The sequence below is a fragment of the Mauremys reevesii genome, linkage group 4, assembly GCF_016161935.1.
Source record: "Mauremys reevesii isolate NIE-2019 linkage group 4, ASM1616193v1, whole genome shotgun sequence".
Lineage (NCBI taxonomy): Eukaryota > Metazoa > Chordata > Testudines > Geoemydidae > Mauremys > Mauremys reevesii.
In genome coordinates, this window is record NC_052626.1 from 116,103,461 (window position 1) to 116,130,792 (window position 27,332).

The 27,332-nt window shown below is 47.9% G+C and overlaps 1 protein-coding gene across 1 annotated transcript in view; it reads right to left on the reverse strand.

The window, feature by feature from the left end:
* The window catches only part of LOC120403838 (NACHT, LRR and PYD domains-containing protein 3-like), a 63,428-nt gene that overhangs the window by 15,681 nt on the left and 20,415 nt on the right, over positions 1–27,332 (reverse strand). The window contains exons 6-8 of the mRNA XM_039535640.1: positions 16,209–16,379; positions 11,927–12,097; positions 99–272 (exon numbers count right to left, since the gene is read on the reverse strand). Coding sequence (XP_039391574.1) covers positions 99–272; positions 11,927–12,097; positions 16,209–16,379 — 516 coding nt within the window. The remainder of the gene's footprint in view (positions 1–98; positions 273–11,926; positions 12,098–16,208; positions 16,380–27,332) is intronic.

A 27,332-nucleotide genomic window follows, 5' to 3' on the forward strand; every position in this document is an offset into this window, starting at 1 on the left:
CTACAGGGGGCAGACACCAGACACCAGCTATAGCTCCTGTAAAGTGCTTTACATAGAGGTCACTTGAAAATACACAGAGGACACCAAATATTACTTACCCTAGTATCTGTAATTTGCAATTTGGATGTTTCAGTCCCTCACACAGCAGCTGAACTCCATCATCTCCCAGAGAAAAATTATAACTGAGGCCCAGCTCTGTCAGGCTCTGTCTGGTGCTGAGAACAGCGGAGAGATCCCCACAGCAAGTGCCTGTGAGACCACAAAATCTCAACCTGCAGGAGAGACAAATGCAGGGCAGATACATCAGAGAGTGAACAAGGCTCATCACAGCAATTGGCAGGTGGCCCCACCTAGCATCTCCTTTCCCTGACCAATCAGAATGGGGAATGAGCCAGAATCCAGCCCTAGACTCTGTCCTAAGCCCCATCCCTTGACCAATGAGAACCAGGTTTGAGTGTGACATCCTATATTAGCCCCACTGCTTGCACTATAAAGATGGAGAGAGGGAGAGGGGTGTTTCCAGGAAGGCTCTAGGAGAGGGTTAGCAGGAGGAAAATGGGGAAGATGGAGGCAGAAGTTTAGAGGGTGGTAAAAAGGTCAGAAGAGAGGTTAATTGGAGGGTAAAAACAGACACTACAAAACAATGAGGAAAAAAGAGTCAGAGAGAAAAGGAGAGAAGAAAACTTTCAAGCAGAGAAAAACTAAAAATAGTAAAGTGTTGACCTAGTGGAACTCTGTTACATTATTTTATATCAAGTTTGATGCCAAAATGTTGCAGTAAAATACGCACTCATGGCATGTGGCCAACCCCAAAAGTTCCAAAATCATGAGTCAAGCTCCAAAAAAATCACACTATTAGCTTAAAATTCATGGGATTTTTTTTACAAATACATTTTTGGTTCTTTTTCTTTGTCTTCTGGTTTTTGAGACTGGTTTTCAGGCTCTCTCTGCAACCACAAGGGCTAGAAACTTAGCTTTCATTTTTAAAAAGCGAGGGGCTCACTTATTCACATGATTCCAGGAGCTGTGACTTTAAGAAAAACCATCAAATATAAAAATTTGTGATAAAGTCATATGATGGCAACAATATTATATGTAAGCAGAGTCAGGATGAGCTCTACCCTGACATCTGGTGGTGAATTCTGGCGAGTTGTGCAAAAGAACTTCAGGGGCTGATCTTGTTTGCATAGGCACACCCACCCCGCCTAACATGAGCCCACAGCTGCCCAAATGGTCACTTTAGCTGCTGTGGGATCCCCAGTTTCTCTGTTATTGGGGCAGGAAGAATAAACTGTTGTTACCCTGACTATATGAATCAATGACAGTGGAACTATTTTATGACAAAGGGACTGACCATCAACTAAGTAGCATTCGCTAGACAAGGGACATGGGTTCCAAAACAGTGAATTGAGAGAGAGGGAGAGGGAGAGGGAGGGAGGGAGGGAGGGGGGCCTGGGCAACCCCAACCCTCTGCTCAAGGGTAAGTAGTCTCATAGCCATCCAAGGCTGTGATCAAGTGTCTTGATGTTTTTTGTCTTTTGGACTTCAGATGAAAACCTTGTCTGTGTCTCTTGGACCTTGAAGTAAAAATATCATCTAAATTATATAAGAGCTAATTTTGATTTTATTAGAAATCTGGTTACAAGCTGCTGAGCTGAATTCACTTTGGGCACAGAGGTTCCCCTACTACAAGCTGAAATCACTGAAGAGCTAAAATTACTGAGTGTTGTTGGGAGGAGGGGCTGAAAATATATTGCTGAGTGGCTGATGGCGCAGAGCAGTTTGCAGGACACCTGGTGGAGTGGAGTGTCGAGTGGAGCATTTCATGGGACAGGTGGAGCGGCTGGTGGGATGGCTGGTGGAGCGGAGCGGCTGGTGGAACGGCTTGCGGTGAAGGCTGCAACAGAACCCCACGGAAAGGCGGGGCAGTCAGCCTCAGATCATGTAAGGTGCCCCTTAACACCCCCTGCACCCCCCCATTTCCACCCAGGCTGGGAGGTAAAACTCTGCAGATAAATTTTTGAACTCTGGGGCTGCACTGACCAGGGACAGAGACTTTTGGGCTGTGGGACTTTGGGTGATTTTTCGGGTTGCTGGACTTAAGACCCTCAGGGGAAAAGGACACTGCCAAACTTACTTGAGGGTGGGTCTGTTGCTCATGGTTTGTGTTATGAATCCTGTTTGTGGTGTTTCCCCAACATAATGCCGCATTGTTTCCCTCCTTTATTAAAAGGATTTTTCTACACTCAGACTCTGTGATTGTGAGAGGGGAAGTATTGCCTCTTAGAGGCACCCGGGGGGTGGTGTATAATTGTCCCAGGTCACTGGGTGGGGGCTCAAGCCAGTTTTGCACTATGTTATTGAAATGGAACCCCTGGATACTGAACCAGGCCCTTGTTGCTGCCAACTCAGATGGGCAGAAGGGTTACATATATATCAGACAACATGACTCCATAGGACAATGGGGTCTCTGTAGCTTGGTTAGGAATGGTAGGTGGGTATGGGAGTCATCTGTCCGGAGATTAGAGGAATAACCTGATTTTTGTTTACCTCAAAATCTTTATTGTAAAATAATGGGTTTTCAGTCCTCCTTTAATTGCAAATCTGAATGCAAACTTAATTATAGAATTGCTAGCACTGCCTCCACAAGTTTTTCCCCAGTGTTGATGCTAGGTTTTAGAATACTTCATGCTTGCAGCTACCTGAAATAATCATATATATTTAAGGGTCCTGTGGTTTTGATGCACATCTGTTTTCGCAGTACATTACCGGATGCACTAGCAAATTATCCTAGCACAGAAGTCCAGATGAACACCAGATGTCAAGATGTCTGGGTGGCGGTGGCTAGTTCATGCCACTGATCACTGCTGCCTGTGCTACCACAGCTACGCTACTATTTTTAGTGCACTAGCAAAGATCAGAGCTAGCATGAATGTGTGTATGTGAGCTCCCAGCTCCAACTGCAGACAAAGCCTAAGACTTCTAGGGCATAGAGCTACTTATCAATGAATAGATACTAGGGGTAGTGATGAGGGGTCCAAGCACAGTGTCTGATTTGAGGAACTGTGTCTGGGAAATTCAGGAAGCTGACTACCCAGGGCCCGGAGTTACCCAAGCAAAAATGCAAAGGCCATGAAGAGCTGTGGGGAGGCGAATTCCTGCAACCCCCCTCATGGATACATACTTGGAACAGCTAGCTCATGCCACTGCTCGCGCTACCGTAGCTACATCACTATATTTAGCACGCTGGGTCGATGAGAGCTAGTGCAAGTGTGTCTAGTCACTCTGGGAATCACACTCCCAGCTCTGAGTGCAGACGTAGCCTTCGTGTGGGCAAAAGACTGTGGGAGTCTCTCATGAATATGAGACTTTCCCACCCCAATCCAAGATTTACATGGAAGACACAAGAAATACAAGCCAGCCTCTGGAAAGCATTACTCTAGGCACCAGCCACCAATCCAGTGCAACTGAGTTTCAGCCACAGCACACAAAATTACTACAGACACAGGCACACCTCAGGATCAAAGCTCGTGTTGATTAAAGCAAGGTTAGTGGCTTAAAAGATGTTTATCAGCTTCAATTAGATCCTTATAATAAATATATATATAATAATAATTAATAATAATCCCTGACCTGGTCTGCATCCCCAGAGCCTGGCTATCTGACACTGCAGCCTGGGACCTGGATCATTTCATGCCTTCCAGCTGACACTGTGCCCTACAGACCCAGACTAGGCAGTTCCCGGGGCAGAGACACAATTTTATTGCCACCCAGCTTCAAATGCAAAAGAAGCTCCTTTGTAACAAAATCCTTTGAGTGCATCTACTTAATCTGAGAGACTAATGACAAGCGCAATAAGACATCCCAATAGCACAGATCTATTACCTACAGAGAGCTCAAGTTTTCTGGAGGAGTTGACAGAGACATTGACTGACATGGTGATGCAGTTCCTGAGGCTCCTCATTCTTGGAGGCTTAACAATTCACACTGACAATACACCTGATCCAATGCACAAAACTTTCTATTTGCCCTGTTCTCCTTTGGATTATCACAGACACAGCCGGTCACATCCTGACCTTTATAATGAACGTGGATCACTCCTCGATGCCAGTCAGATTACCACCTCCAAAAGAGAAAGAACATAAGAACAGCCATACTGGGTCAGAGCAAATCTCCGTATAGCCCAGTAGCCTGTCTTCCAACAGTGGCCAATGCCAGGTGCCCCAGAGGGAATGAACAGAACAGGTAATCATCTAGTGATCCAACCCTTGTCACCCATTCCCATCTAATAGCCATTCATGGACCTGTTCTCCATGAATTTATCTAGTTATTTTTTTTAACTCTGTTCTAGTCTCAGTCTTCACAACATTCTCTGGCAAAGAGTTCCACAAGTTGACTGTGCGTTGTGTGAAAAAATACTTCCTTGTGTTTGTTTTTAATCTTCTGCCTATTAATTAATTAATTAATTAATTTCCAGGCAAGAAGGTCTTATCATCATGATCCATCCTAGAGAACTCATTGATTCAGTTAGACTCACAAAGCACTGATGCCCTAGCCCAGCAGCCAAGGACTAGAAGAACCAGTGAGACATCACAGTCACTGACTGACCACAGCCATGAATACTTTGTTTCTGAAGCACTTCCTTCCCATATGGCCCTCACAGAGCTTTGTGGTTTCTTCTTCCTGTGACAGATGATGCAAGGAGGCAAGAAAACCCAAGTGCCAGTGTTGAGAACACTCAAGAAGATACAACAAAGTATCTGAACAACAAAGTTTTCTTTGCCTGCTCCTTGGCCATGGAGAAGACCAAGAGATCCTCATTCTTCTCTTCCGTAGCAACCACCAAGGCTTCATCTATGCAGTTGGACTATGCAGTTCAGACTATGGGGGTGTGAATTGCAACAGCACAGCATTCTGGTGCATGCAGCTCCCCAATGTGGATGGTCCTAGTGCAAACTAAGAGGTACCTAGCTTGTGTTAACATAGTCCTCTTCAAACAGGACTATGTTAGCACGAACTAGGTACCTTTTTGTTTGCACCTGGGGGAGTTACAAAACAGAAGTTTGGTGCATGCTACACTTCACACCCCTGTGGTCTGAACTGCAGGGCTGTGTAGACAAGTCCCAAGTCACACCCCACTGAACTATTTTGGATTGTCAATAACATTGCTAACCTAGGCCTGGTCTACACTAGGACTTTAATTCGAATTTAGCAGCGTTAATTCGAACTAACCGCTCAACCGTCCACACCAGGAAGCCATTTAATTCGAACTAGAGGGCTCTTTAGTTCGAATTTGGTACTCCACCCCGGCAGGTGGAGTAACGCTAAATTCGACATGGCTAGCTCGAATTAGGCTAGGTGTGGATGCTAATCGAACTTAGTAGCTCCGGGAGCTATCCCACAGTGCACCACTCTGTTGACGCTCTGGACAGCAGTCCGAGCTTTGATTCTCTGACCAGCCACACAGGAAATGACCCGGGAAAATTTGAATTCATTTTCCTGTCTGGGCACTTTGAATCTGACGTCCTGGCTGGACATCGGGGCGAGCTCCGCAGCACCTGCAACGCTGCAGAGCTCTCCAGCAGAGGAGTTCATGTAATCTCTGAATAGAAAGAGGGACCCAGCATGGACTGACTGGGAACTCTTGGATCTGATCGGTGTGTGGGGCGAGGAGTCTGTGCTTTCGGAGCTGCGCTCCAAAACAGGGAATGCGAAGACCTACGAGAAGGTCTCCAAAGCCATGAGAGACAGAGGATACAGCCGGGATGCAACGCAGCGCCGCGTGAAAATCAAGGACCCCAGACAAGGCTACCAAAAAATCAAAGCGGCAAACGGACGCTACGGAGCCTGCAACCACTGCCCCACCAGTGACCGTGGACTCTGACTATGGGACAGTGTCGATGGACAGTTCCTCGGCGATGTTCACGGACGGGGAAGATGAGGAAGGGTTTGTGGAGGACGAGGCAGGTGACAGCGCTTACAACGCTGGTTTCCCCGACAGCCAGGATCTCTTCATCACCGTCACGGAGATCCCCTACCAACCCTCCCCGGCCGTTAACCCGGACCCTGAATCAGGGGAAGGAGCAGTCGGTAAGTGCTTTAAACATGTAAACTTTTATTCTTAATATAACAGGAATCTGAAGTATGTGAAAAGGAGGTCTCTCTATATATGGGGATAGAACAGAAATCCTCCTGGGAGATCTCCACGAAGCTCTCCTGGAGGTATAAAAAGCCTCCGCAGGAGGTTCCTGGGGAGAGCTGCCTTATTGGGTGCTCCGTGGTAGCACAGTTTTCCGCGCCAGGCTTTCATGAGGTACTCAGGGAGCACTGACTCCCCGAGCACGGCTGCATCAGGCCCTGGTTTGTGCGAGCTTTCACGCAGCATGCGCTCTATATCTCCTTCAGTGAGCCTCCTCAGGGTGATCTCGCTTGGAGACTCCTGCATCTAATTAGGGTAATTACTGTAATGTTACGCCTGGTCCAAAGTATTTTTAAAAAATCTACGGACACACGGCATAGCACAGACTCAGCACGCAGCTGCGTGATGAGCGTAACGGAAAGCCAAAGAATATAATGGACGCTCATGGAGGGAGGGGGGAATGAGGACGCAAGGTATCCCACAGTTCCTGCTGTCTCCGAAAAGTATTTGCATTCTTGGATGAGCTCCAAATGCTTCTAGGGTCAAACACAGTGTCTGCGGTGGGTCAGGGCATAGTTCGGCAATTTGCACACACACCACACCCACCACCAGAAGTGAAAACAATCCTCTGTTAAGTCTTTTACATGTCACCCTATCTTTACTGAATGCTGCAGATAGACGCGATGGTGCAGCACTCAACACCAACATCCTTGCTCCCCCCACGCTATGGATGGCTGATGGTACAAAATGATGGAAATCCGTCCTCATCATCAGCCTCTTGGCACATGGGGAGTGCAAAAGGGCTGGTAACCATGCCGACTAGTATCAGTAAGGTCGATCAAGGGCGCCTGTCCCTAATTTTTGATGGCTGATGGTACAATATGGCTGGTAACCGTCCTCATCATTGCAACAGGGGGCTGAGCTCCATCAGCCCCCACCCTTCATTGTAAATAAAAGATTCAATTGCCCCTGGACTAGCAGAGGGATGATGGGCTCCTTCATCCACACTCCTTAATGTCCTGCCTGGACTATCATTGCAGCTGGAGGCTTCCTTCCAGTCATTTCTCACAAACAAGTCACTGTGTCTTATTCCTGCATTATTTATTACTTCATCACAGAAGTGGGGGGACAATGGTATGGTAGCCCAGGAAGGCCGGGGTAAGAACGGAATGAACAGGTGGTGTTGTTGCAGGAGCACCCCCTGTGAATAGAATACAGCTCATAATTTATGCAGGATCGGACACAGAGCAGCTGTGCTCTGTGGTTCTATGATACAGTGGTTCTCTAGTACACTTGCCCATAATCTGGGCAGGACTGATTCTATTTTTAGATACCAAAAAGGAGGGATTGACTCAGGGAGTCATTCCCAGTTTTTGCTTTTGCACCCCTGGCTGCTCGGCCAGGGGCACTTATGACAGCAGCAAATGGTGCAGTGCAAAAGGACAGGTAACCATGCCCATCTTATTACCATCTTATTACCAATTTATGGTATGGTTGATGGTACAATATGGCTGGTAACCATCTCTGCTGTCATGCAAAAGCAAACTCATGCTGCTGTGTAGCGCTGCTGGCCCGCCTCTATCAGCGGCATCTAGTACACATACGGGGACATACACAAAAGGCAAAACAGTGTCCATGGTTGCCACGCTATGGCGTATGCCAGGGAAATTCTGGGAAAACGGGCTTGAAATGATTGTCTGCCATTGCTTTCCCGGAGGAAGGAATGACTGGCGACATTTACCCAGAATCCACCGCGAAAATGATTTGTGCCCCAGCAGGCACAGGGGTCTCAACCCAGAATTCACAGAGACAGCCTAGACTCAGTTAATTGTTCGCCAAAATGTATCTTTGCAAGGAATTCACTCCCTGTTTCCCATCTCACAGCTTCCACTGTCTCCAGACCTGCCACAGCATCCCCCTCGCAGAGGCTGGCAAAGATTAGGCGGCGAAAGAAAAAGACAAGGGACAAGATGTTCGAGGAACGTATGGGCTGCTACCTAGCAGAGGCGGACCGGCAGAGCCAGTGTAGGGAGACCATCTCTCTGTGCCAGCGCTCACACAGCGAACGGGAGGAGAGGTGGCGTGAGGAAGACAAGCAGGCGACTGAAACGCTGCTTGGACTAGTGAGGGAGCAAACGGACACGCTCAGGCGCCTTGTGGATGTTCTGCAGGACCGCAGGAGGACAGAGACACCCTGCAGTGTATCTGCAACTGCACTCCCCTGCCACAAAGTCCCATACCCCCCTCAACGAAAGTAATCAGGAGGAGGGGCGGCCGGGGACGTGAATACTGTCACTGCACCACAGCACAGTGCTCAAGTACCCAAAAGCTCTCATACCCTACATTTGCCGAAGTCCTTCACTTCCACACTCACAGTAGTCCCAATCCCAGTCCCATCCCCTAACTGTGTACTTAATTAATAAAAATGCTTTGCTGTTAATTACTGTTTCCGTTATGTTTTTTCAAAGAAGACTGTGTTTGAATGGGGGGTGTGGGGAAGGGGGTGTTTAATTGCATAGGACAGTCACCTTTCCCAGGGTACAGACACGGGGGCAGGATCAGCAGCGGGTCACACACACGGTGCAGTCAGTAGGCACCCTGGTCGGTTTTTGGAGGTGGTTTCCAGGATCTGTGTGGGCGGGGAGATGTGACTTTGCAGCGGGGAGGCGGTTACAGATCTTATACAGCGGTCCTTGTCCTGGACCGCTGAGTCACGCAGCTGAGGAATCTGTATCCGTCCTCCTCCACCACAAGGTCACATATCCGCCCGCACACAGAATTCCATAAAGAGGAATGGCAGGCTCCGTTGAAAGAAGCATTCCGGCACTGCAGACCGCTCTAGGAGCAGGAGCCTGTCATTCCTTGAGTTTAGAGGCGGTCTTTACATCACCGCACACCCTACCCAGCACAGCCTGCGTCCCAGTTTCAACCCTTTCACGAAAAGTCATGAATAAAGAAACCTTTGTTAAGTAATAATGGGACATGTATTTTATTTTTACACGTGTGCTGGAAGTGGGGGTAACGGGGTGAACCGGGTATGTAACCGAAGAGGAGAGTCAACAGTAACTGGGTAAAGAAACAGGGGCAGGTTCAGCTTCTCTGTAAAGAAACTGAACAGTCACAGGTCACGCTGCTCGCTGCTCGCTGGTATTTGAAGAGTTCCTTGTCGCTGTCCCAGGCGCCTGTATAGGGCTTCATGAGCAAGTGCATTAGCGGGCAGGCTAGGTCCCCGAGGATGACTATAGGCATCTGCACATCCACAACAGTTATTTCGTGGTCCGGGAACAAACTACCTTCCTGCAGGCGTCTGAGCAGCACACAGTTCCTGAAAACACACGCATCATGAACCTTGCCCGGCCACCCGACGTTGATGTTTGTAAAACGTCCCCTATGGTCCCCCAGTGCTTGCAGCACCATTGAAAAGTGGCCCAATTTCTCAGCAGCTGACTGTGGAAGAGGTGGACGATAAAGTGCGAGGAGGAGAAAACGGCGATGATCGCAGCGGGCTCCATGCTTGCAGTGCTGTGGCGTCCGCGCTGTCACTGACCAGAAAAGTGCATGAACAGATTGCCCGCAGGCGCTTTCAAGGAGGGAGGGAGGGAGGTTGTGATTGACGGTTCAATGATGACACTTACCCAAAACCACCCTCGACACATTTCTCCCCCCAGCAGGCATTGGGGGCTCTACCCAGCATTCCAATGGGCAGCGGGGACTGCGGGAACTGTGGGATAGCTTCCCACAGTGCACTGCTTCCAAAGTCGACGCTGGCCCCGTGAATGTGGACTCAGAAATTCGAATTAGTGTATTTAGTATGGATACACAAATTCGACTTCATAAGGTCGAATCCACAAATTCGAACTAAGTTGATTCGAAATAGTCTTGTAGTGTAGACAAGGCCCTAGATGCCTCCTAGCTCCAGAGCCCAGCACCATTCGGCGTGAGGAACTGTACCCACTTCACAGAGAAGATCTTCCACATCCAGGATGGCCTCTATGGCCATCAGGGACAACACAAAACCCTCCTCAGAATAGTGTTCATTCACAAAACAGGAATCCTAGATATGCTAGAGGAAATCTGAGCCTCTGTCTATGACTCCAATCCTTGATCTCTGTGGCTAGTGCATGGCAGCAAGAGCCTAGGGGGGAGCGGGGCCTGGGGCAGATGTAACGAATCCATCACTTCCGGGACTGACCCGTCACTTCTGGGACTGATTGTGCTGGCCAATTCCACTGGCCCACAGGGCTCCCCAAAGTGCAGGGCCCGGAGCGGTCTTCCCGATTCACCGTACCTTAGGAATGGCTCTGAGCAAAAGCATCTAGAACCCCTACTAATAAATACTGTCATCGTCTGCTTTTGAGGACAGAAATCTGCTCCCCCAACCTGGAGAATGCAGTAACCTGGCCAGGACGTAAGAATCCATTGCTTGATACAACCAGCCTTATACGTTTCAAAGAGAAACTTCTGAGCTTCAGTTCATCTGCAAATTTGACACCATCAGCTCAGGATTAAACAAAGACTGTGAATGGCTTGCCAACTACAAAACCAGTTTCTCCTCTCTTGGTTTTCACACCTCAGCTGCTAGAAGAGGGCCTCATCCTCCCTGATTGAACTAACCTCGTTATCTCTAGCCTGCTTCTTGCTTGCTTATATATACCTGCCCCTGGAAATTTCCACTACATGCATCCGACGAAGTGGGTATTCACCCACGAAAGCTCATGCTCCCAAATGTCTGTTAGTCTATAAGGTGCCACAAGACTCTTTGCTGCTTTTACAGATCCAGACTAACACGGCTACCCCTCCGAAGCCTTACAAGTGAATGCCCAGTATCATTAGGTCTCCTATTTCTGAGCAATCTAGTCAAGCAGTTACTGAACATTTGCATCCAACTTCACTTGTCCATTGGCAATATCCAGCTGGGTTTTAAGCCTAGACACAGAACAGACACGGCACTGCCAAGGCTGATGGAGAACCTCCTCCTGTCCACAGGCGAGAGGATTTTTGAAGCTTTTTACTGTCAGGGTCTGCAGAATGGGGACAAAGCCTACTCTTGTTGGAGCCAACAGTTAAATTTGGAGATGGGGTGGAGGAGCACCTTAGTATAGGGATGTTGTGTGCAGCAAAAACTGCTTTCAACAGGCTGAACGATGACGGGAGGACATGGGATGGAGAACTGAGAAGATTCAATGGCAGCCTGGGTGTAGGTGAGGGGATATGAGGAAGTATAAATCAACAGTGAGGTCACAAGCCTGAATGGTGGGGGAGGATCAGGGATGGAGGGAGGAGCAGGAGGGGATCAAGGCAGCAGGAACTGACTTAAATGAATCTTATATTATTTTGTCTCCAGTTGGCTCAATGGGGTGGGAGGTGAATTCCCTCAGTTCTATAAGTGCTTTGAGATCCTCAGCTAGACGGTGCTCTAAGAGGGCATGTTATTTGGCTTCAGGAATAGAGACTGTTCCTGTCCCTCCCACCACCTACCCTACAGAGCAGGGGAGAGGAATGAGAAGTGGATGCGGGGGTGACTGCAGAGAAGGAGAAATTGTTCATAGAGGGATCAGAGCTGTCCTGGTTTGCAGGTGGTGATTTTCCTTCACTGCAAGGGTCCTCCTGGGTAGTGCCTCCTTCTTGCTCTCACATGTTTGAGGGTGGGGAGAAAGTGTCCCCAACTGAGGCATTAATAGGAGAGACTCAGATTTTAACCTCACCACATACCTGCAGGAAGTTTATTGTACCCCATCCACGCCTCCTGCCAAGGTCTTTACATAAAGGAAACTGGTCAATACTTACACTAGTCTCTGCAGTTTGCAGTTTGGCTGTTTCAGTCCTTCACACAGCAGCTGCACTCCCAGAGCTCCCAGTTGATTACCACTCAGGTCCAGATCTGTTAGCAGCTGGTTGGTGTTGAGAGCAGAAGAGAGCTCCCCACAACAAGCAGCTGAGACTTCACAAGCCTTCAATCTGCAGGAGATAGATGCACAGATTAGAGAATGAGCACATCTGACTATCCAGTCCTCTCCTCTCAATTGAAATTCCAGCATGGAAAGCCAAGAAGCATTTACCATAGTCCCCATGACCCTTAATCTAAGGATTTGCAACATATCAATAAACAAATGCATAGAGACTGGTGAGGAAAATGAAGAATAATGGAATTGTATAGGAAGCCAGTTGTAAATTATAGTTTCTCTTTCTTGTAGACTAAAAGTCTCAGTGCTTTAGAAAGAAATATCACCCAGATCAAGGAGACTATGACCAAAATAGACAAACTGAAGATACATTATCCTCTTGTATCAACCTAGCTGCATTTACACCAGTGGTTGAATTTTTAACTTATTTTTATTTTTATTGACTTTTCCACACCTATGAGCCTTGTAGCTATGTTGACCTAAATTTTAAGTGTAGATCAGGCCTTAAACATGATGGATAGATACTGAGGGCTTGTCTATACAAGGACATTGACCAGAATAGCTCCCTGTGGGACACACTCTTCCAGAATCAAAGTCTCTTTTCCTTTAAAACAATTACTCTGCTTTACCAGCTATTGGGATTCTCATCTGTTGCAAGCTGCAGAGTTGTCCATTAACATCCTGGGGATCTCAGAGGCATAAAGGTGGTTTAAATCCACTTAGCTCCACCCTCCCTCTGGAATGTGAGATCTTTGTTGCACCTCTTAAAAGCTCAGCAATGAATCTTAACCTTGGTGTTGGTAGCAGTGGGATTGTAAAAGAAAAGTTTACACTGGGGTCCTTCTACGGGCATCTGTTATGTCCATTAGCCTGTGTTCCACAAGTGTGTGTTCAGCTAAGCTGAAGGTTAGGGTAGAGCATGGCTGCATTTTCAAGGGGGCTGGTGAATCCCGAAATGCGGCTGTGAAACTGTTCTCGGTGAGCTTGGAGGGGCCAGGGGAAGTGCCTAGCTTCTATTTGCAGAAGCTGGGAATGGGCAACAGGGAATAGATCACTTGATGACCTGTTCTGTTCATTCCTTCTGAAGCACCTGGCAATGGCCACGGTTGGAAGACAGGATACTGGGCTAGATGGAGCTTTGGCCCTAACTCAGCACTGCCGTTCTTATGTTCTTATGTGGTGTAGCTATGAGGAACCCCAAATGTGGGCCTAGTGTAGAGAAAGGAGCTCTACACATCTATCGGCAGGATAGTAGGCTCAGAGAGGTGTGAAGTGGCCCATTCATCTCAATGAGACATTCTCAGCTGAATGAGAACACGGCATGGAGATGAAAACAGCCTGAAACAATAGCTCCGAGAGGTGTGAACTGCTCCATTCATCTCAGTGGGAATTCTCATCGCCCACTCCATCAGGTATTTAGCATTATGGTTTACTCATGGGAGGCAGGAAGAGGGGCTCAGACCCCCAGAAGTTTCATACATAAGTAACATAGACTGGGGTTTGGCCTATAGGCTGATTTAGTGTCCAACAGACAAAAGGAAGTTTCCGGCCCTCATGGCAACAGAGATCACCAATGTGAGCCAAGTTTGTAACAGATACATTGAAGTCAGCCTGAGTCTGCAGAGAGCCTGAAGCAATCACTCAGGAATGGGAACTCTCCTGTCCCCCAGTAATCTGACTGTACTATCAACTTTATTGCTCGCCAGTGAGATTTCAGTGCCAACATCAACTACTGAATCAATTATCATTGTAGCGGGTAGAATTAGGGGATTAGGGGATGGGAGCGAAGCCTGCTGGGTTGGGAACTGGAAGTTGCTGCAGGGAAGGAAATACAGAGAACACACAGGAGACAGCAGAAGAGAAAGCAGAGAGGGGAGGATAGAGAAGGAAGAGAAACCAAAGGCAGAAAAGCAATGGGCTTAAAGGTGAGCAGATTTTTCCACTGATGATGAATGCAATAATAAAGCACTAATCAAACAATAAATAGTAACAAAACATTTAGTTACTACATAAAGGCCATATTCTCAGCTGGATCTCTGTCATGAGGGGGGCATTCCACTGTGCATCACAGAGAAAATATAGTATTTATAGCCTGACCTATGACTATAGGTAACCATAGAATTCAACACTCTTCAAGTGAGTTTGACACCCCGGCCTTACATGCTGGAGCATCTATGTACCTTTCTCATGAACACTCTGCGGGGCTTACAGTCAGTCCTGCCTCCCTAATGAATCTTAAGACTGTGGCCACCTTCTCTAAGACTATGACATGGTTATCAAGTGGCATATTGGTTACTGAAAAATTAGGCCCATCAATTGCTGGAATGTCACAGGTACCTGACGTAACCCAGAGAGCCTCGTCTATTATTAGAACAGCTACTGCAGTGGCTATTGTGACAATAGTGACTAAATGCTTTTCTATTACCCAGAGGGGCTGTGTGTCAAAGGTCTTTCTACAAACTCCTGCCTTCCCTCTGCTGAGAATAGTTTCACCTCCTACTGTGAGTACCTCACAGGCCAGACACACCTCAGCCAGGCAGGAGCTGAAAACAGTGAATGTTACAGTTCACACGCTGAGATGGCTACTCAAAAGGTGCACAAGGGGCGGGGAGACCACAGGAAGCCTTGTTTATAGGTTGGGCGTAATAATAGCTGCCTTTTATTCGATGTAAAAAAATTAATTGAGCTACTTTATAGAATAGACTGCTGAAGCCAATACAGGCCTCTGTTTTGGCTTCACACAGGCCATGTGCATGGCTGGAACAGGAGCTTACCATGTGGCACAAGGGGTTTCCATGACGATCTGATAAACCCAGGGCAGTGGGTTGATTTTGTCTGTGTACGAGAAAAGAACAGACAGAAATACCACAGAGCGAGAGACAGAAGGGCAGAACAAGGCACCCGAACAAGCACTGGAGATGTTTCCCTAAGAAAAAGCCCAGAGAGAGCTTGTGGCATCTCTGTGTTGCTGAAAGAGGCGTGAGCTTTGAGCAAAGAAACTACTTCCTGTTTGATTCTTCCTGTGTCTGAGGAAATGGGACTGTGTGCAGTCTTCATAAACAAAACTGAATCAAAGATCAAAGATACCTGGATCCATCACCAATTTCTCCTTCTAGCAAACAATACACAGGACCCCAAATTTTGGCTAAATGCTCAAGTCAAAAAGGGATGACACCTCCCTCTCCTTGTGTCTTGTGCTGAGCCCCCCCCATAAACACAGTCTCCTTCTTCTTTCCCTACGTTAGGGGCAGAAGACTCACTAAAGGATGCAGGGAAGAGCAGAAAGGAGCCATGATAAAATACACCTGTATGTAATGGCCAGCAGAGGTGACTGGGTAAAACAAAAGAACATGCTGTACCTCCTGAAGGGGGGTTAGCTGCAGGCAAATTCCCCTCCCTTGGCACATGAAGGAGTTATAGGAAAAATTCTTCCTTCCTGAGACAGAATCCCTCCCACAGTTCCCCTGAGACGCACATCGTTCTCAGCGTGGGAATGTGTCTATAAGGGACGACTGGGAGATATAGGGTCATCAGGCTCCTGGGGCCTAATTATTTTAAAAATAATTAAAATGATGATAAAGCGGGGCTTTTATCAAAGCGATTAAGATTCTGCAATAGTTTTAAATGCCAGGGACACATTAGGAATCATTTATATATGATGATTTATCCTTCAGATTCAGGGGGATTGGAACTACTGCTCCAATATGTGCCCATCTTTATTGATAAATTCCATTTACTGAATGTGACAGGCTAGCAGACTGTTGGGAGCCACTGAGACACCAGGGGCTGGAGGGACACTCAGTGTTCAGCCTCTTCTGGTATGTCTACATTGCAGCGAGTCCCAGGGCCTGGATTAACTGATTTGGGCTTGCAGGGCTTGTGCTACAGAGCTAAAAATAGCAGCGTAGATGTTCCTGCTTGGTCTGAAATCCTGCTCAGGGGGTGGATCTTAGAGCTCATGCTCCAGCCTGAGCAGGAACACCTATGCTATTATTTTTAGCCCTGTAGTATAAACCTGGATCAGTTGATCTGGGATCTGAGACTTCACTGCTGTGGGTCTTTTTTGCAATGTAGACACCCCCTTCATGTACCTGCAGGGAGCCAACATCTTACACCATCCTCACACTCCATGGATTCCTTTACAGAAAAAAAGGGTAAATACTCACCCCAGTTTCTGCAGTTTGCAATTTGCATGCCTCAGTCCCTCACACAGCAGCTTCACTCCTGATTCTCCCAGGCTGTTTCCTGCCAGGCGCAACTCAACCAAGGTCTGTTTGGTACCAAGAATAGAGGAGAGATCCTCACAGCAAGCAGCTGTCAAATGGCAATCAGAAAACCTGCAAGAGACAGGTAAGCAGAGAGGAAAATGAGACCTTCTGTCTGTCCAGTCCCTGCTGTGGGTTTCTAGAAAGATTCTTTTATTTGGGAGTGGGAGTGGGGAGGGGGAAATCACAGAGCTGTAGTAATGGATGGTGGGGATCACATGATCATGTGTGGATTTCAATCCATGTGCATCTGTAGATCTCATTGATCCTGTATTCCACATATGAGTGTTTTCTATCTCTGAGCAGAAACACTTGGGCATCTGATAATAAGAAAAGACAGGGGTGGGGAGGGGAATCTCACTGGGAATTAATGCTCCTGCTGCTGCACTGGAAGGTCTATTATAGTTTTGTGGATGGGAGGAGCCTTTTCTTCTCTCTTGCTGCATCTTTTCAATTGAGGGCTCAGCAAATAAGACACCATCTATGGTAGACTTAAACATTCAGGATTCAGGGATGGTTCCACTTTACCAAGTCTCAAGTCCCACCCCTCTCTTGATCATACAGTAGAAGAGGCTGGAATTTCCCTAGAGAGCCCAGTCTCAGAGGGCACTAGACAGAGGGAGGTCTCTCTTTGCCACATCCCTGAACAAGAACCTACCAGCCTTCTGCTGATAGCCTGAAGAATAGATAATGTTAGCAAGGGGGGCTCTCTCTACCTCCGGGAGAAGAATGCTCCTGTGGACCTTGGTACCAGCTCCTGGTGACACAGGCACTGGCACATTTCAGAAGAGACAAGGGTTCTATAACCCTCACAGCCTCATACTGCCCAGGCCAGGTATGGCTCTCAGCTCAGGTTCAGATGGCCAAAGCCGACTGCATTGGGCTGACTGGGCATGAGGCCACATGCAGGAGCAGGGGGCTCATGTCCTCCTAGAGTCATATCAACCATCTACCCGTGGAAAGGGGTTCTGGCAGGGTGCAAACAGGTCCACATGGCACCCTCTATTATCCTCACAGAAAAACAGTTTGACTGACTCCTTCATCAGCCTCTCAGGAAGTCCCATCCCTGTAGCCCTAATTATGCGGTTCATACAGGGCTTGACAGTTTTGAAATCCTGTGTCAGAGAGGTGTGTGTGTGTGTGTGTGTGTGTGACCGTACAAAATTACAAAGCCCATTTTGTATTAGTTGTTGAACACATGTCTGAACTTGCCCAGGACAAGCCAGTGAACAGCATTTCCTGAGCAGGAAAGGTGCTTGACAGGCAGTTGAAGGACTGTCACTGAGAAGCCATCAGGACTATGCTCTGGAGTCATTGCCTGTGTTTGTCTCAACTTCTGGCCCACCCCCATGGAACAGAGGGGCCACAGGCAGGAAAAGCATGACTAGGAGAGGGTGCAGGGGCAACCCAGTGGGTCACATGGCAAGGTGACAGAGACCCCAGAGCTGCTCTGTTCAGGGGATGGGTATGACCATCATGACATATAAGCAGGATATACAGTAGCGAGAGAGGGCAAGAGGGACTCTGCCCAGCCTGAACCCCTGACATGCCTCGGACTTGTGGGAAGGGCCTGATAAGACTCAGGGAGGAGGGATCTCAGGACTTCTGTTGCTTTTCAAAGACCTGTAACCCCTGAGTGCTTTGAAGACAAAGTCTCTGATTAATAAGCCCCTGTGCCAAGCCTGTGTTCCTTGCTTTCCTGCCACATTATCCCTGAAGGTGACAAGCTAGAAGCCCAGAGAACCCACAACCCAGGTGGAGCGCTGGAGCAGGGTGTGAGTCTGACTGGAGGTGGGACTTGGGAGATCTCAGACACTGATTTCAGGGCCTAGGGCAATGGGAAGGCAGCGCCTCACATTCCAAGGAGGGACATCAGACAAGAGGGCTGAGGAATGACCCCAAAGATCCAGACCTGGAAACAGGGACTAGACCACACCCAGGCTCACCTGGCTTAGAAGCAGGTGTCACCCAGTGATTGGGCCCCACTCACAACAGCCTGGCAATCCTCCAGAGTGGTACTGGGCCAAGTTGTAAAACCTCCATTCCCCGGTGTCATGGGATAAAGCTGATGAAACCTCCTTTTGAATCACTTGGTTAATGGAGCTTAATTTCCTTACATGGAAAGTCATTTTCCTACCAACAGTGATTCTGGCTCAGAGTGAACAAGCTTCAGGCTCATGTGACTGGTCCATCGTGTCACATTTTACGAAGCTAAGGTGATAGTATAGACTCCTCTGAGATTCCTCCCCAGTGTGTCTTGAACTTACTAGTCTATCCATCCTGATAATTTTTTCCCTCATGCCTGCATGCCCATCTGAGTGGGGCCTTTCCCCAGGGACTTGATGTTCTATTTGGGGCAAATTAAAGCCCTTGGAAATGCCAACCAACATTTTAGAAAAAAAAACACCTTTGTTTCATTTGAAACCAATTTGACACATTAGCTCATAGACTCATAGACTTTAAGGTCAGAAGGGACCATTATGATCATCTAATCTGACCTCCTGAACAACACAGGCCACAGAATCTCACCCACCCACTCCTGTAACAACCCCCTGACCCAGGGGTCCCCAATGCGGTGCCCGCGGGCACCATGGCGCCCGCAGGGGCATCTAAATGCGCCCACGTCCTGGACGGCGGTGGAGCACCCACCAAAATGCCACCGAATTTCTGAGGTGTTTCGGCGGCGACGCCTCTCGATGACGTCACTTGTCGGCAGCAAGTGACATCACCAAGAGGCGTCGCTGCCAAAATGCCACAGAAATTTGGGAGCGACGCCTCTCGATGACGTCACTTGCCGCCGACAAGCGACGTTATCAAGAGGTGGCACCGCCAAAATGCCGCAGAAATTCGGCGGCATTTCGGCGGGTGCTCCACCACCGCCACGGTCCTTCATCTGGCACCCGCCAGACGAAAAGGTTGGGGACCACTGTCCTGACCTATGTCTGAGCTATTCAACTCCTCAACTTGTGGTTTAAAGACTTCAAGGTGCAGAGAATCCTCCAGCAAGTGACCCATGCCCCACGCCACAGAGGAAGGTGAAAAACCCCCAGGGCCTCTGCCACTCTGCCCTGGGGGAAAATTCCTTCCTGACCCCAAATATGGTGATCAGCTAAACCCTGAGCATGTGGGCAAGACTCACCAGCCAGACACCCAGGAAAGAATTCTCTGTAGTAACTCAGATCCCACCCCATCTAACATCCCATCATAGGCCATTGGGTATATTTACCACTAATAGTCAGAAATAGTTGGAAACCTTCATCTAATTAAAGTCTAAACTTCCTGATGGCCAGTTTATAACCACTTGTTCTTGTGTCCACATTGGTACTGAGCTTAAATAATTATTCTCCCTCCCTGGCATTTATCCCTCTGATACATTTATAGAGAGCAATCATATCTCCCCTCAGCCTTCTCTCAGTTAGGCTAAACAAGCCAAGCTCTTTGAGTCTCCTTTCATAAGACATTCCTCAGATCATCCTAGTAGCCCTTCTCTGTACCTGTTCCGGTTTGAATTCATCCTTCTTAAACATGGGAGACCAGAACTGCACACAATATTCCAGATGAGGTCTCACCAGTGCCTTGCATAACAGTGCTAACACCTCCTTATCTCTACTGGAAATACCTTGCCTGATGCATCCCAAGACTGCATTAGGTTTTTTCACAGCCATATCACATTGGTGGCTAACAGTGATCCTGTGATCAACCACTACTCCAAGGTCCTTTTCCTCCTCTGTTACTTCCAAGTGACGCGTCCCCAGTTTATAACAAAAATTCTTGTTATTAATCCTTAAATGCATGACCTTGCACTTTTCACTATTAAATTTCATCCTATTACTCTTACTCCAGTTTACAAGGTCATCCAGATCTTCCTGTTTGATATCCTGGTCCTTCTCTGTATTGGCTATAGCTCCCAGCTTTGTGTCATCCACAAACTTTATTAGCACGTTCCCACTTTTTGTGCCAAGGTCAGTAATAAAAAGATTAAATAAGATTGGTCTCAAAACCAATCCCTGACGAACTCCACTAGTAACCTCCTTCCAGCCTGACAGTTCACCTTTCAGTATGACCCGTTGTAGTCACCCCTTTAACCAGTTCCTTATCCACCTTTCAGTTTTCATATTGATCCCCATCTTTTCCAATTTAGCTAATAATTCCTCATGTGGAACTATATCAAATGCCTTACTGAAATCAAGGTAAATTGGATCCACTGCATTTCTTTTGTCTAAAAATTTTTCCCAAAGGAGATCAGGTTGGTTTGGCACCATCTACCTTTTGTAAAACCATATTGTATTTTGTCCCAATTACCATTGACCTCAACATCCTTAACTACTTTCTCCTTCAAAATTTTTTCCAAGACCTTGTATACTACAGATGTCAAACTAACAGGCCTGTAGTTACCCAGATCACGTTTTTTCCCCTTTCTTAAGAATAGGAACTATGTTAGCAATTCTCCAGTCATATGGTACAAACCCTGAGTTTACAGATTCATTAAAATTCTTGCTAATGAGCTTGCAATTTCATGTGCCAGTTCTTTTAATATTATTGGATGAAGATTATCTGGGCTCCCTGCTTTAGCCCCCTGTTCAAGTTTGGCTTCTACCTCGGATGTGGTAATATCTACCTCCATAGCCTCATTCCCATTTGTCATCCCTAAGCTCCTCATTAGCCTCATTAAAGCCTAAGGAAAAGTATTTGTTTAGATGTTGGGCCATTCCTAGAATATCCTTAACCTCCATCCATCCTCAGTGTTTAGTGGTCTCACTTCTTCTTTCTTTGTTTTCTTCTTATTTATATGACTATAGAACCTTTTACTATTGGTTTTAATTCCCTTTGCAAGGTCCAACTCTACATGGCTTTTGGCCTTTCTCATTTTATCCCTACATGTTCTGACCTCAATCAGGTAGCTTTCCTTGCTGATCCCTCCCATCCTTGTAGGCTTTCTGTTTTTTCTTAATCACCTCTCTGAGATGCTTGCTCATCCAGCTTGGTCTATAACTCCTGCCTATGAATTTTCCCCCCTTTCTTGGGATGCAGGCTTCTGATAATTTCTGCAACTTTGACTTGAAGTCACTCCAGGCCTCCTCCACCTTTAGATCCACAAGTTCTTCAGTCCAATCCACTTCTCTAACTAATTTCCTTAGTTTTTTAAAGTTAGCCCTTTTGAAATAAAAAACCCTAGTCACAGATCTATTTTTGTTTATCCTTCCATTTAGTTTGAACTGAATTAGCTCATGATCGCTGAAACCAAGGTTGTTCCAACAACCATTTCTTCTATGAGGTCCTCACTACTCACCAAAACCAAATCTAAAATGGCATCCCCTCTTGTTTGTTCTTCAACTACTTGGTGAAGGAATCCATCAGCTATTGCATCCAGGAAAATCTGAGCCCTATTATTATTACTAGCACTTGTCCTCCAGTCTATATCTGGGAAGTTAAAGTTTCCCATGATCACACAATTTCCTCTTCAAAAGCTCTTCAAAAGGCCAGGAGGAAGTGGTCCCATTTTTACAGTTAATTCTCTTTACAACAGTAGATCCTCAGAGTTACGAACACCTTGGGAATGGAAGTTGTTCATAATTCTGAAATGTTTGTAACTCTGAACAAAATGTTATGGTTGTTCTGTCAAAAGTTTACCACTGAACACTGACTTAATAGTTTACTATGAGTGAGCAACTGACTCTGAAACTGTACTATGCAGAAGAAAAATGCTGCTTTTAACCATCTTAATTTAAATGAAAAAAGCACAGAAACAGTTTCCTTACCTTGTCAATTTTTTAAAACGTTCCCTTCATTTTTTTAGTAGATTACATTTAACACACAGTCACATAATGTGTTTGCTGCTGCTTCTTTTTTTCTTCTCTGCTTCTGCCTGATAGCATACTTCCAGCTTCAAATGGGTTGTGTGGTTGACCGGTCAGTTCATACCTCTGGTGTTTGTAACTTTGAGGTTCTACTGTTGTTTATTTTTACACAGAGTTTTTCCATTCCCTTTACTTTGCAGTGAGAAATCAATGCATATTCCTCTGGTCACCCTCAGTCTGCTGTAGAAAAGGGCAGTGTATTTGCCTAGCTTCACAGATCACATTGGGATTGGTGTCGGCAAGAATTTGCTCTGTGGATAAAGGTGGCTGTGATGCCCCGTACATGTGCCGTTGTTGGCAAAGTTTGAGGTTTCAGTGTTTGGGCTTCCATTGTGTAGCAAACTCTTCCTTCACAGCCAACATATAAACAGTTCCTGGACAGAAGGCTTTGTCATGCTGACATTGAAGTTACTGTGACCTGCCCCCAGCCTTGTAGAAAGAGATTAAAAAATGCTGGGTTTTTAAAAACAAATCCTAAACTGTCATCCCTAAGCCTGGAAATTACAAATTCAGGTTCTACTTTAAAGTCAGTTGAACAAGGATTGGAAATCAGAGAAATGTGCAAACCCAAACTGTCTGGACCCTGTAGTACCACCCTGGGAACAACCTGAGATCCTGGAAAACACTGTTGGGGATTAAGTCCCTCGCCGCCTCACCAGCTTTGCTTGTAAAAAGCAGAGATGGAGCCTAGCAAGCAACCTCATTTTTGCCAGTGGAAGATGAAAAGTTGGGTAAGGGCAGCAGCACTTCCCTAAAGGAAGATCCCTGGTACCTGCGCCCAGAGGACTGGAGCACAATGGATCCACATGTCAGGCCCTATAAAACACGGATGGGGGTTGGACCAGCTAGCTGCCCTCAGAAGAAAACGGAGGGGAGGGGAAAGCTCACCACCCTCACCCAAAATTCTAAGGGTGCAGGAGAGAAGGAGCCATGGAGGCCACTGGGGAGCTGGATGAGGTGTGGGGCCACGAGGCTGTAGAGCAGTAGGACAACAGGGTGAAGAGGAGATTAAGTGAAGTCCGTTTCAACTGCGGTTTGAGGAAGGCTGAGGGGAATTAAGGCTACTCTGGAGTTGCAGAGGGTTGGTGGGAATTCAGAGCCATATGGGGTTTGGTGAATAAGGGCTTGTGGCCGGGTCAGCCTTCGCAGCAACCCCTTGTGGTCCACCATGGTACAATTCACCATGCTTCTGTTTCCCTTCAAGATCTTCAATGGTCAGCTGCTACCTCTAATGTGACCCGGTCTGTGGTGACTTAACATCCCAGTTAAATCTCACACCAAAGTTCTGCCTCTGCTAGGATAGCCAAGTTCCAACACACATAACACAAAACCAAAAGGGTGAGTTGTCCATCCCAGCCTATGGCTGGACCAAGCCCTTCTATTTGCTCTATCTTTTCTACTTAACCCACACCTGGCCTCCCTGTTTCAGGCTGCTGTTCCCTCAAGGAGGCCCTGATCTGCAGCAGTCTGACCCAGCTTCCTGGCTCCAGACAGGTTTCTCTCACTGAGGCCTGGTCTACACTAGGACTTTAATTCGAATTTAGCAGCATTAATTTGAATTAACCGCGCACCCGTCCACACCAGGAAGCCATTTAATTCGACCTAGAGGGCTCTTTAGTTCGAATTCGGTACTCCACCCCAACGAGGGGAGTAGCGCTAAATTCGACATGGCTACGTCGAATTAGGCTAGGTGTGGATGCAAATCGAACTTAGTAGCTCCAGGAGCTATCCCACAGTGCACCACTCTGTTAACGCTCTGGACAGCAGTCCGAGCTCAGATGTTCTGATCAGCCATGCAGGAAAAGCCCCGGGAACATTTGAATTCCTTTTCCTGTCTGGCCAGTTTGAATCTCAATTTCTGGTTGGACATTGTGGCGAGCTCAGCAGCACTGGCAGCGATGCAGAGCTCTCCAGCAGAGGAGTCCATGCAATCTCAGAGTAGAAAGAGGGCCCCAGCATGGACTGACCGGGAAGTCTTGGATCTGATCGCTGTGTGGGGTGATGAGTCTGTGCTTTCGGAGCTGCGCTCCAAAAAAAGGAACGCAAAGACCTACGAGAAGGTCTCCAAAGCTATGGCACTCAGAGGATACAGCCGGGATGCAACGCAGTGCCGCATGAAAGTCAAGGACCTGAGACAAGGTTACCAAAAAGTCAGAGTGGCAAACGGATGCTCCGGAGCCAAGCCCCAGACATGCCGCTTCTACGAGGCACTGCATGCCATTCTCGGCGATGTTCGCCAATGGGGAAGATGAGGAAGGGTTTGTGGAGGACGAGGCAGGCGACAGCACTTGCAATACTGCTTTCCCCGACAGCCAGGATCTCTTCATCACCCTCACAGAGATCCCCTACCAACCCTCCCCGGCTGTTAACCCGGACTCTGAATCAGGGGAAGGATCAGTCGGTAAGTGCTATAAACATGTAAACATTTATTTTTTAAAAAACAGGACTAAAAACTATATGAAAAGAAGGTCAATACATATAGGGATCGAGCAGAAATCCTCTTGGGACAGTTCCACGAAGCTCTCGTAGAGGTACTCGAAAAGCCTCCGCTGGAGGTTCCTGGGGAGAGGTGCCTTATTGGGTGCTCCGTGGAAGCACACTCTTCCGCGCCAGGCCATCCTGAGGTACAGTGGGAGCATTGCCTCCACCAGCATGGCAGCATAGGGCCCTGGTCTGTGCAGGGATTCACGCAGCATGCGCTCTCTGTCTCTCCTAGTGACCCACCTCAGGGTGATCTCGCTCGGCGACTGCTGCATCTAATTAGGGGAATTACTGTAATGTTACTATTGTGAATGCTTGACTTTTCCTTTGCATAACAATGACCGTCGTTTAACAGCCACGTGGTGGAGGCTGCAGAGGAAAAGCATACAGGGATCTTTCCCTGGGACAGCCGCGAGGGGCTCGAACACGGTCAGACTTTATGCTTTCCAGATTGCCTGCAGCAGGAGGGCAGTGCTATCCATTAACTGTTAAGCAGCCTAAAGTTTACGGCTTACCAGGCCTGGCTGCTACACGGATTCTGCTGTCCTGCCCCGCTTGTCCAATCTCCAGTGCAAGTCCCCAGGCAATGAAAGCGAATGCCGAAATTTCGAACTTGTCCTGAGAGCACATGAGATTAGGTGCCCTGTATGGTCTTGTTCACAGAAACTGAGTAGACTGTGTTCAGTGTTCGCAAACATGTATCTTTGCAAGGAAATCACTTCCTTTTTCCCATCACACAGCTGCGGCTCTTTCCCGAACTGCCCCGGCATCCCCCTCACAGAGGCTGGTGCAGATTAGGCGGCGAAAGAAAAAGACTCGGGACGAGATGTTCGCTGAACTGATGGCCTGCTCCAGAGCCGAGGCGGCCCAGCAGAGCCAGTGGAGGGAGACCCTCTCTCAGCAGCAGCGCTCACACAGCGAACGGGAGGACAGGTGGTGGCAGGAAGACCAGCAGGCGACTCAAACGCTGCTTGGACTAATGAGGGAGCAAACGGATACGCTCCGGCGCCTTGTGGATGTTCTGCAGGACCGCAGGCAGGAGCAGAGAGCCCCCCTGAACTGTATCTGCAACCGCCCTCCCCCGCCACAAAGTCCTGTCCCGCCCTCACCCAAAATCACAAGAAGGAGGGGCGCTAGGGCCCGTGAAAACTGTCACTCCACCCCAGCACAGCGCTCATGTACCAAACAGCTCTCATTCCCTAAAGTATGAGAATTGCTTCCCTTCCTGGCTCACCCGATCCCAAATCCCAGTTTCATCCCCCAACTGTGTAGTTGAGTATTAAAAATAGTTTGCTGTTCATTACTGTTTCCGTCGTGTTTCTTTGCAGAAGACTTTGTGTGAAGGGGGGGGAGGGGTTTGTTAATTGCATAGGACAGCCACCATTACCAGGGTACAGACATGGGGGCAGGATCAACAGCACGTCACACACAGAGTGCAGACACTAGGCACCCGGGTCACTCTGGGAGGTGTCTGCTGCCCCAGGTCAGTCTGGGAGGTGTATGCTGCCCCAGGGTCCGAGCGCCTGGCATCCACAAATGGCAAGGCAGGCTGCCCTTACCATGCCCTTCCACCCTAGCCATGAACCTCTCCGATGCCCTGAGCCCCAGCCAGAGCCATCATCCCCCTACAGCTACTCACCCTTCCCACACACCCCTCACCCCTTCCTGCAAACCCACCCCTTCCTGCACACCCTCCTGTAACCGTCCTCCCCCCAGAGACCGCTGTAGGAGCAGGAGCCTGTCAGTCCTCGAGTGTAGAAGCGGTCTGTACATCACTGCACACCGTACCCACCACAGTCTGCATCCCTGTTTGAACCCTTGAACGCGAATTCGTTAGTAAAGAAAACTTTGTTAATTAAAAATGTTCCAATAACTTTATTTTTAAGCGTCTGTTGGAAGGGGGGAAACCTGGTGAACGGGGTATGTAACCGCTGAAAAAAGTGAATAGTAAGTGAAACAGGGGCAGGTTCAGCTTCTCTGTAAAGAGACTGGACAGTCATAGGTTACCCTGCTCTCTGAGGAACCTAGCTTTCAAAGCCTCCCGGATGCACAGCGCTTCCCGCTGGGCTCTTCTAATGGCACGGGTGTCTGGCTGAGCGTAATCAGCAGCCAGGCGATTTGCCTCAACCTCCCATCCCGCCATAAAGGTCTCCCCCTTTCTCTCACAGAGATTGTGGAGCACACAGCAAGCTGCAATAACAATGGGGATATTGGTTTCGCTGAGATCCGAGCGAGTCAGTAAGCTCCTCCATCTCCCCTTGAGACGTCCGAAAGCACACTCCACCACCATTCTGCACTTGCTCAGCTGGTAGTTGAAGAGCTCCTTGTCACTGTCCAGGGCGCCTGTATAGGGCTTCATGAGCCAGGGCATTAGCGGGTAGGCTGGGTCCGCGAGGATCACTGTAGGCATCTCCACATCCCCAACACTTATTTTGTGGTCCGGGAAGAAACTACCTTCCTGCAGGCGTCTAAACAGACCAGAGTTCCTGAACACACACGCGTCATGAACCTTGCCCGGCCACCCGACGTAGATGTTGGTAAAACATCCCCTATGGTCCACCAGTGCTTGCAGCACCATTGAAAAGTAGCCCTTTCGGTTAATGTACTCGCTGGCCTGGTGGGCCGGTCCCAGGATAGGGATGTGAGTGCCATCTATAGCCCCACCGCAGTTTGGGAATCCCATCGC